This window comes from Idiotropiscis lumnitzeri, chromosome 8 (genome assembly GCF_059441095.1).
Source record: "Idiotropiscis lumnitzeri isolate Australia: NSW breed Sydney's pygmy pipehorse chromosome 8, RoL_Ilum_1.0, whole genome shotgun sequence".
Classification (NCBI taxonomy): Eukaryota; Metazoa; Chordata; class Actinopteri; order Syngnathiformes; family Syngnathidae; genus Idiotropiscis; species Idiotropiscis lumnitzeri.
The window spans coordinates 13718932-13732377 of record NC_142398.1 but is presented as its reverse complement, the minus strand read 5'-3'; the positions used below and the strand labels follow the sequence as shown (position 1 = coordinate 13732377).

At 40.9% G+C, this 13446-nt stretch overlaps 2 protein-coding genes across 2 annotated transcripts; both read right to left on the bottom strand.

Annotated features, from left to right (window-relative positions):
* Positions 1–2273: 2273 nt before the first annotated feature.
* Positions 2274–6485, bottom strand: cenpm (centromere protein M). The gene is made up of 6 exons (XM_088302541.1): positions 5907–6485; positions 5304–5380; positions 4687–4785; positions 3686–3765; positions 3482–3573; positions 2274–2470 (listed from the first exon to the last, which is right to left on the bottom strand). The coding sequence occupies exons 1-6, from the start codon at positions 5961–5963 to the stop codon at positions 2321–2323; spliced, it is 555 nt and encodes a 184-aa protein (XP_088158667.1). The 5' UTR covers positions 5964–6485; the 3' UTR covers positions 2274–2320.
* Positions 6486–6578: 93 nt separating this feature from the next.
* On the bottom strand, positions 6579–13426 carry LOC148332274 (putative RNA-binding protein Luc7-like 1). The gene is made up of 10 exons (XM_088302619.1): positions 12595–13426; positions 11767–11861; positions 11182–11280; positions 10180–10290; positions 9949–10092; positions 9670–9846; positions 9054–9220; positions 8949–8978; positions 8698–8853; positions 6579–7307 (listed from the first exon to the last, which is right to left on the bottom strand). The coding sequence occupies exons 1-10, from the start codon at positions 12653–12655 to the stop codon at positions 7076–7078; spliced, it is 1272 nt and encodes a 423-aa protein (XP_088158745.1). The 5' UTR covers positions 12656–13426; the 3' UTR covers positions 6579–7075.
* Between the last annotated feature and the right edge of the window lie 20 nt (positions 13427–13446).

Sequence of the window (13446 nt, the reverse complement as noted above, 5' to 3'; positions counted from 1 at the left end):
TCAAGTCTGACTGTATTGATTGACGGGATGCAAACTTTACCCCAGTCAGGGGAATTGGCAGGTTTAAGGGCGCTGCTAAATTTAAGATTTTTAAAAACAATGACTAAAAAGGAGCTCAACTTGCATTGCTGTATGAGAAATGGTGGTCAAATACTTTGTTTGAAACACTTTGTCCGAATTGAAGACACAAATTCATGGCAAATAAAAATAAATAAATAAAATAAAAACATTTTAAGAAAGCTTGTTTTTTTTATTTTTTTTATCGGAATTGAGACAGAAAGTTAAAAAAATAATTTCATTTTACTCTAAAACTGCCGACTTAGCGAAACCCAACAGATAAAAAAACCCAGCACTAGACTCGCAGTCTTCTGCTATTTCCATTGTTAGCTAATCAGTGTTGAATGATTGACATGTTAAAAAAAAAGTTGCAATGTCATCAGTCTTAATTCCAGACATCAAGGAGCAGTACAAATTTTGCTTTTTGAGATCACAATAAACAACTTCCTTCAAGGCTCCTGTTGGAAGCAAGATGCCTTGATAAAACTCGTGGCATGTTGGATCATTTCCAAATATTATAAACGCTGACACCATTAGCAACATTCCACAACCATTATTCTTCCAGCCACCATGTCTGACTCCACGTACATGAACTTGAATAATTGCCATGATGATAAGCTATTAATAGTGAATGTGCACATGCATCAGCGCAGGAAGCGCATGTGCCACCTGGCACAAGCGCCCCACTCATGGGTCCTCACTCACTGCACTGCAGTTTAATATCTGATGCCATTCAAATATCTAAAAACAAATCCCATCATTAGTGGCAATGTAATTTGAATTTATGACCAAGTATTTTTGGTTCATGCGCCAACTTCCACATTCCAGCATAAATATTCAGCTAATTAGGGATATTTTTCACGTTCATATTTTTCCAGAATTTCTCACAAGGAAGTCGCACTGTGTCTTGCTTTATATTAGCATGCTAACCGTTAGCATGTTAGGAAATAGTGTCTATGGTGTGTTAATGTATTGCTCTATAAAGCAAATTGCCAATATATCTTCCATAATATCTGAGCGAGATTGTGACAATTTTAAATAATTTGGGAGCCAGTTCATCCCACAATTGCATGTACATATTGCATCATTTAAAGGGAAAACTCGGCCAGCAGTAAAAAATTTGCAATATGCATTGTTACAACAGAGAAACAAACAACCAAACCAAAAATCTTTCTGTTAAGTTCCCTCCAGGAAAGTTTGGGCAGACTAAACGTATGTGGACCACGATAGTGAATGCGGCTATTGCTCACAATCAGTACCAATAAAGAATTCCAGATTGAGCAAACAGAAGGACAAGACTAATTTGAGCGAAAGGGCATTTAATTATGTTATGTTGACATTTATAAATGGAGCTTGACCAAAATTGCAGTAATTTCAATGAGTCGGTTATTTTTAATGATTTGCAGACAAGTTCACTTCCCTACTAATATTAGAATTTATATTCTCATCTTTGCATTTTCACCTTTCATGACATTTTGGTTTTAATATTCCACCTTTGTGCAGATTCACGAGGCACTGAAATTTTGGTGATTATTAAACGGGAGGGAATAGGATAGTTTTACGTCAATCAGTTCCAGTTAACAGTCAACAAGTCAGGCTGGGCTCTATGAAATTCTGCTTTTAAATATGCCATTTTCTCTTTCTTTTCTTCAGAGCAAATAGTTTGAAATGAGCAGTAAAATTCCATCAATGTCTTGCAGCATGATGCAAAAATGCCCATGAACATGAATGACGGATAATTGCCATGACGGCAACCTATTAATAGTAAGTGCGCACATGCATCAATGCCAGCTGAAGACGTGACACGGGGCACAAAGACAGTTATCAACAAGCCCCCTCGGGGTCCTTCACCGCTGCACTGCGGTTAAAAACTTGACATCATTTAAAGCCTCTTTCACAGAAAGAAATCAGCTAGTTGAAATAAGATCTTACATGTTCTATTTAACTGCTGGACACAGATTGGACAGCAATACATACCCACTAAACAATCTTATTTGAGAACGGCACTGCATTATACTTTGAGGTGTTATTAATGTTTTGACATTAAGCTCAATTGGGTAACCAAGTGGAAATGTCTCACAGTATGATGAGTGCAGTCTACATCCAGAACTGAGCCTTATTATTTGTATTGGATTATAGTGAAATTCCGAGATGAGAAGAGGAGAGACTGCGTAAATAAATAACAGGACCCTAATGGCAGAGTACAACTACAGAGAACATAGACGTCTCTGAGTCAGAGATCATGACAGTCCGGTGGCGCCAACTAATCAAAATCCACTTCATTAGTCTCCGAGGGCACGGTGCACATTGTCAGGTTGGACAGATAGAGTGCCGTTGTCATGGGAACGAGACCGGCCGCCACCTTCAGGATGGTCAGCAACCTCTCTGAGGCGTTGGTCGCACCATCTGCCGTCTGCAGGGGAGAAATATTAAGACGGGTGTCATAGCTGAGAAACTAAAATGGACGGAGCAAAACATGCATTCGCTCATTTCTTGTCTTTCTCCCTTTCTTGTTTTAGAATCGAGCCTCTTGAAGACTTCCCGCCTACGTTACCCTAATGTTAAGATACTAGGCGACTAAACATTAGAAATGATAATATCTGTCAGTAAATGTCCAAAATATGTAAGAATTCAAGTCAGAAGAACCACCAATGTGGAACTATTCGGAGTGCATTTTTCAAATTTGAAATTTTCAGTAACTATCTGCCTCAGAAACCAAACAAAGCTGGGAGTTCAAACCATTATCAAGCAAAACGTCCACAAATGTCATGACACTTGAGTTTCGTGCTAATATGAAGGACAGGGGTCAAACTCGAGACCTGGGAGGGGTCAGATCTTCTGTAGATTAGGCTGCCAGGATGGCCGAGTGGTCTAAGGCGCCGCGTTCCGGACCCAGTCTCCCCAGGAGGCCTGGGTTCGAATCTCGAATTTTAATTTTTGGCTGCCAGGATGGCCGAGTGGTCTAAGGCGCCGCGTTCAGGACCCAGTCTCCCCAGGAGGCCTGGGTTCGAATCTCGAATTTCCCCATTGTGGGACTAATAAAGGCATTATTAGATTATTGGAAGTGGACCACCTAAATAAAGTAATAAAAATAAAAGTGTCTCCATGTTGGTGTCTTAATGGATTTCTGCTTATCTTTGCAGATAACATACACCAAAATGGCAAAATTCTTAATTCATAACAGATTCCCCCCCAAAAAAAAATCCCGTAATATTGAACAACATTCGTATACTTAATTACAATGTATGAAGAATCAAATGCAGGGGCAACTGTGAATATGTCATGGGATGATTCTACATGTATTTTTATCATGTATGCTTTTCAGTCCAACGGCCCTTTTAAAGCCGTATTTATTTTTCCAGGATTGAGTAGACATGACAGAAAAGCCTCCGACACATTCTGGATTTGAAAAGTTGTCACCAACCTGATCCTCAGCAAAGAGCAGCGTGCAGTGTAATGACGAAACCAACTCTCTGAGGGCGTCCAGGCGCTCCGGGGGGACGGTGGCGTTGCGTGCTACGAGTCACAAAAAGACACACAGCAAAATGTTTAGCTTCAATTTGGTCGTTTGCAAACAAGTACGCAGAAAAGTGGGTAACTGTAAATAGTGTCAAGCCCTTTAGCGTACCGTTGGTAGCCATAAAGCAGACTTTTCCAAGGAAATATCCCGGGTCCAAATACTTGAGGGAAGATCGGGCAGACTGCAGACTGACAAAAAAAGAAAAGAAAGCGGTGAAGGCAACCATCTCAAGTGTGGTTCAAATTATGCATAATGGTCATATGACTTTAAGACCTACACAAAAGTACCTAGAGATAGTTGAACTGACATTTGATTATTTTTTTTAAAAAGTGAAAAATAAGTATTGAATGTATCTGCTTGACAATTCTGATGATCTGGGTATGAATCTTGGTTGCGGCCTTTTTACGTGGCATTTTGGAATGTGGGAGGAAGACGGAGTACCCGAAGAAAACCCCCACAGGCACAGGGAAAACAAAGCAAACTCCACACGGGAAGTCAAACCCAGAACCTCAGTGAGGCAGACATTCTCAGCACTGGTACACCATGCGCTGGGTATCACACTCAATTAAACCCAAATAATTACAAATTTTAGTCCGAAAAATTGATTTAGGATCATCACGATTGAAGCGTTTCAGAATCGATTAATCAAACAATCTGATAAAATTGTATTTTGCATCAAATTGTACTAAAAACAAATTTTCCTAATTACTGTTTCATTCTGTATTGTTTTGAGATTAAAACAACATTACATGAGAGAGACTGATGTACTCACCAACCTTTTTTAAACCGATCCATTTACTGGTTCGGTCAATGTTTTTCAAAGTAGATGTTTACAAATGTCTTATTTTGATTAAATAAAAAAAAACTGCTTTCATGAAAGACTACAGCAAATATTTTTGTGAGGCTGAAATCAGGGAATTTGGACAATTTTAAGTTAATCAATTGCTCTAAACGATTACATAAGTATTAAAATAGTCTCATTTGATAATCAATACATTGTTGATTAATTGATTCATTTTGGCACCTCTAATTGCATCTGTAATTTATTGTATATATTGTGTATGTTTTTAGAACACATATATGGAGATGCTTTTAAAGGCATACTGTACCTGAGTTCAGAGGTGAGGTTGATGATAAAAACCACTAAGTCTATCTTTGGGCGACCGTGTTGGTTCTTGAAGGGCAGAGGCAGACTCTTTGCTAGTCTCCTGTTTTAGAAACATCATTGATAATTATGACTACAGACTGCAAAATATCAGTATCATAAAACAGGCAAGTCCAGTTGAACACCAACGGAAGAGAATTACATCGCTCCTCTACCTCCAACAGTGACCGATACAAACCCACTTGACGATTCTTAGGCATTAGTAGGGCCACAGCTCAGGAGGTGGAGGAGGAGAGAGTGTCTTAATATGTCCTTGAACAAGACATTGAGAACTCCTAATTATGCACAATGGGGCACTCTGCAGTGTGCATTTGCAAGCCGCCATCAGCCGGGATCATATAAAGTGGCCCCACTGCTGCTAAGCAGTCATATAAATACAGTCCATTGGGCAGGATAGAACTAACGCAGCATAAAACAATTAGTTCCTTGCGAGGGCGATGATGGCTCATTTTATTGAATCGGAACACTGTCACAGTTCAGTAAGCCAGAGACTCCAAAACGGCTATTAAAATACATTTTTCTAGTAAAATCAGCAGTTTTGGGGGATAAAGCACGACTCACACATTCAACGTGATTACCGTCTCCTGCACCAGAACTTCAGCTAATCTCTGCTGAAAATCTTCTTCTCTCTCCACCAGCTGAATTGAAAAAGAAAAGGGAAAAAAAGCAAAAGTCAGCACAAAGAAATTCAACACAAAGAAAAGACTGTTCCAACGCCATTTTTATTGCATTTACAACAGATTTGTATTGCATATTGTACTACCTATTATGCAACAATTTATTTCCATGAATATCTGCGGTGTTTATACATTTAAATGATCACTTCTACAACATTCGAAGAAAATCACAATGACCCATCACTGGCGAGCAAACTTTTGAACTGGCCCGGGGGCTACTAATGAGGGCCATGGAGGATGCCCGCGGACACCAGATTGATGACCCCTCATCTATGGAACACATTAGCTTATCTTTTGAACTACTGTCAGCGTGCATGCACAATACCGCTCTTTTGAGGACTGTGACGATGTATTCAACACTAGCGTGTCATTTTAACCATTATCAATGCACGTTTACACTCGTATCTATCTGTGAGGTCGACGTATAAAAAAGGACATAATTCACTTTCATTCTTGACCGTAAATAAAGCTCTAAGGTATGACTTACCAATATGCTAGCAGTGTTCAAAGCAGGAAGCCTGCTAAAAGGTTTCAGTAAAGACATGGTGAGGTAACTATTACAAAGTTATCAAGCGTGCGATGTTTTGCTGTCCCGTTGCCTCAGCGCCATTTTTTCCGTTGCGCGCTTTTTTAAATGAGCGTGACGTCATCACGTCTCCCTCATTTTTAAAGAACTCACTGCCACCGTGAGGCCAAAATGAGCAGTACAGCATCACCATCGTGCATCCATGACACTCAGTTAGGTCATGTACTGTCCAGAAAACGCACTTACTTCCATTTCCTCAAATGATAAGGTGATAAATGGCACAACCCGGAAAGTTGAACATCATTCCATTTCAAATTCTTTCAATAAAGGAATGTTTTCGTTGACCCATTTTAACTTCCCCACAAAAGCGTTTTAACTAAATGTACACGTGGTATGGACTCTTAATAGGGAAAAAAGTGTAGCAGACAGAAGTCTGTGTAACACATTGCATATTAAGCAGAAAGTTTATTACACTTTATGGTAGCACAGCAAAATAGAAGCCCCTTCACCACTCCTAGCAGACCGCACGCGCCCCCCTGCCTCATGTTGGGATGTAAACATCATGTTGGGACGTAAACATGCACATCATGTCGTGTCAGACAATGAGCAGTAGCAGATTGATGACTCGTCAAGTTTAATTTTCAAACATCTTTATCTCAAATTAAGGGCCAATTTTCAATGCCAGTTCCAGATTTTCCAAATGTCTTGAGGTCAGTAAACAAAAGTTCTGTCATTCTATTCCAAGATCAAAATGTACTGTTGTGGTTATGCATCATTAATATTTCCAAACCCTGTACAACTAGCCACACCGGCTGCAACCTAATCGTCCTACTGGGGGAAAATAAAGAAAAAAATTGCAAGTTGAACTAATGACTAAAAAGAAATGAGCACATGAGCAAATTTAAAGATACCTCCCCTCACTGTCAAAACAACCTGGCATTAAGAAATTCAAAGTCATAAAAGTTGCTCTGTCTATAAGATTGCCAACATCCCTTCATTCCCGCGCTAACCTGCCACCCTGCTAATGTACACATGCCACTTTGAACATGAACTTATTTCTCGATAATTCTTGAACAATACAATGGATTGACATTGAGAGACGTGCTCTGCCCCGCCCCTTTCTGTCCTCTTCAAATCTCTCCTGACTCCCGCTCCTCGGAGCTGGAATGCCGGTCCCGCTCTAAGGACAGGGATCGCTCACGCTCCCTCCCCATATCTGGGGAGGTGGACCTCTCACGGTCCTCCCAGTCTTTGTACTCCGCCCTGTTGTTACGCCACTCCTCCAAGGCGCCCTCCTGACTCCGCTCCTGACCTAGTGAGGGCTCGACGTCACGGGTGTGCGATGATCTTTCTCTGGAAGACCTGTTGGAAGACGAGCACTTTTAGAGACGTGTTTACAAAGTGCAATCAGATTTTCTGGCCCACAATTCAACAATGCCTGTTTCATCTGCATAGCTCCGGCTTGGCAAACATTTGCTTCTATTTCGGGAAAACAACAATCATTATTTTTTCTATTTTCTGACATGTTACAGACCAAACCAGTAACCAAATCACAATATATGTATTTGCTTTTTGTGCTACATCAAATGGAAGATAGAAATTTGGAAAGAATATTTTTCTTATATCTAAAGTCATTGATGTGTTGTGGTACATTCGCATGACTTGTGTGCGGACACCGTGGGTTCAGTTCCCACTCAGTGACGGTGTCTATGTCTGCCCTGTGACTGGCTGGCGACCAGTTCAGGGTGTAGTGCGCCTTTCGCCCGTAGTCAGCTGTTTTAGGCTCCAGCACCTTCACGCGACCCAGTTCAGGATAAGCTGTGTGGATAATGACATGACATTTTTCTTAAATCTGATTTAATACATCGCTAGTGAGCGCTCCTAAAACGTACAGCTCATCCATGTGATTATTGGAATCTGTGTCCGCTGATCTAACTCATGGTTGATCCGTATCCAAATTAGCTCCATAAAACCCTGATCGGAACACCCCTACTTGTAAAACAATGCCAGCGGAAACCATTTTGCCATCTGAGCGTTCCACCGGAAACGTTTAATGCGTTGCTGTAGATAAGATCCATTTGCTGTTTTACTTGAATCCAGAAACCGAGCTGCTGCCATGTCACTCACCACACGTTACCTCAGCTCAGTGAGTAGTTTAAAGGTGTAGTTTAAAGTGGAAAATGTGACAACGGTGGAAGTGAAATGGAACTAAACAAGATGTAACAACATATTACGCAGGTCCCTGTATTGACTAACTGTAAAATGGAAGAGTCAACATTCAAATTTAACAGTTTGTAATGACCACAAAACTGTAAACTCACTCATCCGCTTAGTGCTTCCATTAATGATGTCTTTGCATTGTACTACAAGCAGCAGTTAGTTGTTTTACATTTTTCTGGCAGTAAAGAATGATAAAATGTGCCTATAAAGTTCAGAGATTGTGTACATGCAGCGTGCAGGAAGTCTCTTCACAATTTAATCCTCACTTTACAATTAGACAACTGTTGGGAACATCCAACCATCCATACATTTTTTAATTATGCTCATTAAGGTTGCAAGTGGGATGGAGTTAAAAATAAATAAATGAATAAATATCGAGTAGGGCTGGACGTTAAATCGAAATTTAAAATCGTGATTTTGGCTCGTCTCAATCTTTTATATGAGCTGTATTTGCATTCCAATAATATTCTTCTATTCCCTACTTGGATTATGTCTGGCTAAGGTTCCACTCTGCAAGGAACGGTTGTCCCACCTCTTTCGCTTGTGCCTGTGAGAGTGCGAGTGTGAGCGGTGTCGGTCCTTGTGTCGATGCCTCCTCTCTCGCTCTCGATCCCGGTCCCCGCCTTCCTCTCTAGAACGAGAGGAGCGGTGGCGTCTTGACCGGTGGGAGGACGAACTGCCTCCATCCCTACGTTTGAGCATGGGAAAAGGGATCAGACATCTCACGGTGGTCGTGAGTATTTTACTAATCCAATTCCTCAAAAGGTGGGTTAGCAGTTGTACCTGTATCGCTCTCCGCTTCTGGATCGCGACCTGGATGGAAACACAATCATATAAAGACTATTGTACCTGATGGCAGGACAGGTAAGAGAGCTGGGGACGTCTTACCTCCTGCGCTCTCGTTCTCGCTCCCATTCTCGCTCTCTCTCCCGCTCCTTCTCCCTCTCCCGCTCGCGTTCCCGTTCCACATCCCACTGCCTATCCCGTTCGTCATCTCGTTCTCGTTCCTCTCTGCGTCTGGTTCGCATTTTTTCTTGTTTCTCCACAACTGCTTTCTGCATTACAAATGGGACCAGGAAGAGACATAACATATATCATTATTAAAAATATTCATGGTAAAAATACATGTTGATCTCTTATTAAAGGTAAAATGTTAAATTGCCATTTAAAATCACCACCATCTTCTGAACAACTGGGAAAAAAAAACCTGTTGATAGACTGATATGAAACAGCTATTATCGCGATATAATTCGACCATAATAGCAAGTCAGCCCCGCCCCAAAAAAGATCTGCTGAAGTGGTCTCTGTGGATTTATTTAATTCTAGAAACTCTTATCAGTTTCATACTGAAATAAACGTGCCTTGATCTTTCTTACATTCTTTAAGTCTATATACTTTTTGCATTCCGTGAGATTTTTCGAATTTCAAATATGTGCCTTGGTCCATAAAGGTTGGCAAACGCTCCAGAACATTCCAAAGCATGTCGGTTGCATATGTGGCGTACCCTGAGCTTTTCCAGTTTCTCACGAATTTCAATGAAGCCCAGGTGAAGTTTGCCCCCAAAGTGGTCAGCAAGACGCCGATCGTTGTCATGGAGACCCAAATAGGCCGAGCACACTTCACACACACGCAGTTTTTGCTGCTGAAAACTTGAGGCTGGCATTGAGTTTCTGTAAATATCCTGTAAGAAATCAGGCGAGATAGCAGACCATTGTATTTAATTGTAACTGAGAAGCACCTCAACATTCAGATTAGAGTTAAAGCAGTCATCCTGTCTTCTTACCTCGGCCTCTTTCTTCAACATTCGGGTCTTCTCCACCTTTTCAAGCAACTGCTGGGCCTCATCTACGTTGCCCTCGCCTCCGAGCTGCTCGGCGCTAGCAAGCAGCTTCCCGATCTCCTCGTTCAACTCGTGGACCCGTTCAGCCTAACCGAAGCAGAAGAGATTTAGTTGCAATGAAAGCAGTTAATTGGTTGATTTTGATTGGTGCGGTGTCAGAGCCACAAGTGTCACCTTTGCAGTTACTTCAGCACTGATCTCATCTTGAGTCTCTGCTAATCTCTTCTTGGCCAACTCAGTCCTGCGGTCACAGTCGGCGATAAAAGACTGAAGGTGCTCAGCAGCCTGAAAACCAACACACAATATCTTTTGGTAGGTAAACTCGCCGCGATGGTTTCTTTACTATGACAAAAATGCATTGTATAGCTAGAAGTACAGCAAAACCTAGAAGGTCAAATACAAGATGTTCCAGAGATTGTAGGGGGAAATTTGCAGTGGCCTACTAGTGTGGATGAATGGGTGACAATGGGGAAATGATGGCATTTTGACGGTAATGGGTCAACGGCATGAAATGAAAATAAATAAACGATGAACTTGTTCTTTTTTTCAACGATTATTTTAAATATTAACTGAACAAGTACATTAAAAAATGTGATCTGAACTTTGATCTAGTTCACGTAGAAAATGAACTTTGCCAACACTGAGTGTCAAAGTACTTCAGTTTTTTTTTTATAGTACCTTTAATTAGAAATTGACCATTATTTGAGATTGTTGTTGTGTCACTGATCACAGGAGACTATGGTATAATAGATAACAGGTCTAAAACAATATGGCTCTCACTTTAATAAGTGATGTTGGACATAGTGACGCTTTAATTGTGCTGCTTTGAAATGTGTGGTGTGCGCTGTCTATTCTTCACTTCAAAGTTGTAGGTAAGTATATAGTTTTTACAGGCATAGGCCCTTGGGGCATTTGATTGTACAGGTTTCACTACAGACACACTATAGACGCTTCCATGTCTAAGGGCAGGTGATCAAGTTAGACAGAGGTCACAAGGAAAAATAGTGAAGATGGGGACGACGAGGTTGTGTAAAAGACGAGTAGAATGGCTATTAAATTTTCATACTCTGACACGCTCTGATAATTTTACATCAGGTACATTTTCTCTTTACTGGGTGCTAATAGGATATTTTTGGGGGTATTTGTGATATTCCCATGGTAGGCTTAATGACTCACGTCAAGTTCAAAAAAGTATTCATGCTCCTTGGAGGCAATCTCGAAGTCTGCTCTGAGGGCCAGGTCATGGACTTTCACACACTCTCCAAGATCCATTCTCTACCGGGTCAGAACAAAAAAGTACATGAAAGATACCATTGACAGAAATATTAGATACAACACAGGTGCTATAGTGAACGTAGTATTTGTATTTGTTAATTTAAGGCTAATATGACCTCTGAATCTTGTTTGATATGCTCGTCTGCTAGAAAGTGTTTCGTTCTTCATTTAAAAAAAATAAGGGTTTATGTGAAATACAAGTCTGCAAGAGGATTTGGTGTTTAGCTGTTAAAAAAACAAACAAAACAAAACAAACAACTAAGACTATTCTGTGTAATTTCCAGGATTATGACGTTTGCCAAATTGAACTTGTAATCCAAACATCAGGTCAACAAAGACGAGTCCTGCGCTCCAACTTTGACATCTTTTTAGTTCACCTCCAAAGGGCTGTAACAAAAATCAAGCTAATCAAAACATCTGCCTAAAAGTTTCAGAAAAATAACGAAGACAACAGCTGTTTGGCGTGTGAAAGAGAGAGATACTCACAGTGCCTGACAGAATGTCATGAGGGCAGGAATCCAAAAGGTGACTTTTGCACACCCGGTCATCTGAGAATTTGATTCTCTGCCTCATGGTGTCTCCTATTAGAGGAAATTTAAAAAAAATAGTCAATTACCTGTAGAAGGTGTCATGACATCACTGGCAATATTATATTCACCAGTTACTAGATTTAAAATACTTTTGCATAATTTTACAACATTATTTACCCAGTACCAATATAATCTACTTTTGTCATTAAATCACTAAACGCCATTTATAACTTTGCGCTATTTTCACAAATATTGTTGTAGCATATTTAGTTTACTGCACATTTATTATATACCCATATGCAACAACTAAAGGCTTCCCCTTTTTTTTTTCTTTAGACCTAAAATGATGTTAATCCCTCCTCAGTGCGGCGGTTAGTTTTTATATGTGCTGCATTATTTAAACGAGTGTTTATGTATGAGCTAAACATTGCTGACCAATTCAATTTCTCTTACTGGAATTTAGGTGCTGGTCGTTGAGCCACGCACACAAGCGTAATTACAGTGTAAGATCCTGCTAAAAATGAATGAAAGCCCCTAACAGAGTCGGGACAAAACAAACCGTACAATGTTTCAACTATATTTTAAAATCCAACTATGCGACTACACTTGGCGTGAACAAGTGGAAGCTAAATAACCTCCTGACTGGCAAAGCATGCGAGTTCTTGTTAGCAATCAAGCTAATGCTAGCACCAACACAAACTCCATAGCACGGAGGCTAATGTTAGCACACCATAAACTCCTGTCGTTGGAAATGACCATTTTCACACACAACGGTCGTGCTTACCGTCTCTCCCGGTCCCCATGAGCTGGTCCAGCATCGCTCGCATCTGAGCCTGGGCCGACATGTTCGTGGCGAATAAGTCGCTTCTCGGCCGCGGTCTTCACACATGTAACCCGCCTCGGTCGCCTAGGCCTCGCTCGCCAACTTCCCCCCTCGCAAGTTAGAACTTTTAGACAAGAAGCTGGTCGTATTTTGGTATATTTCAGTTTACTTTGGCGTTTTGGAGAACACCCCAATCAAAAAAAGTGACTTTGTGGCCGGGTTGAAGGAAGGCTAAGTGCCTGTTTGAGAACTGGCGGAGTCGCCCGGTCGTGTGGCGAAATGAGAGCGGTGACTGCAAGTCAACGCGGGCTAGGGGAGGCTTTGGTTTAGCGCACTAAGTCGAAGCACGAAGTAAGTAACAATTTCCTTTGTAACATTGTTAAGAGTTGTCCCTCGTTGGACAAAAGTTGACAAGTTTAGCTTCGGCGTTCTTTCTTCCGTCTTTCGACTACCCGTCCGCGCGCGTTCTCGCGGAGACAGCGCGTGCGCGTACTCCTTCTTCCGCCTCGAGGTAGCGCTGCTAATAGTTTAGCAAGAGCAATCGTGTTTTTTAAATATTTTGCGGAAATGTTTGTATAGTTTATCTACATAAATGAGACATATACACTAAGTGCAAGGTTTAACACCTGCTGGAGTTAAAATGACTACGCTGTAAAACAGCCCATCTTATAATGCGTGGAAATGCCTTAAATAGTTTTTATTATTTGCGATCGGTGACGACACTCTGTGTATTACTGAATTGAAGATCTTGGTTTAACATAATTTAAAAAGTCAATCAACTTCGACCTCGTCTCTGATAAAGGCTGCTCATGA

What these genes read in the sequence shown, in the direction of transcription:
- LOC148332274 (XM_088302619.1), bottom strand. Translation starts at nt 12,655, where the DNA reads ATGTCGGCCCAGGCTCAGATGCGAGCGATGCTGGACCAGCTCATGGGG. An exon ending in AGAAGCGGAGAGCGATACAG is followed by an intron (nt 8,854 to 8,948) that starts GTACAACTGCTA and finishes GCTCAAACGTAG; the next exon opens with GGATGGAGGCAGTTCGTCCT. An exon ending in CACAGGCACAAGCGAAAGAG is followed by an intron (nt 7,308 to 8,697) that starts GTGGGACAACCG and finishes GTCTTCCAACAG; the next exon opens with GTCTTCCAGAGAAAGATCAT.
- cenpm (XM_088302541.1), bottom strand. Translation starts at nt 5,963, where the DNA reads ATGTCTTTACTGAAACCTTTTAGCAGGCTTCCTGCTTTGAACACTGCT. An exon ending in TGAACACTGCTAGCATATTG is followed by an intron (nt 5,381 to 5,906) that starts GTAAGTCATACC and finishes TTTTCAATTCAG; the next exon opens with CTGGTGGAGAGAGAAGAAGA. An exon ending in AACCTCACCTCTGAACTCAG is followed by an intron (nt 3,766 to 4,686) that starts GTACAGTATGCC and finishes TTTTTTTGTCAG; the next exon opens with TCTGCAGTCTGCCCGATCTT.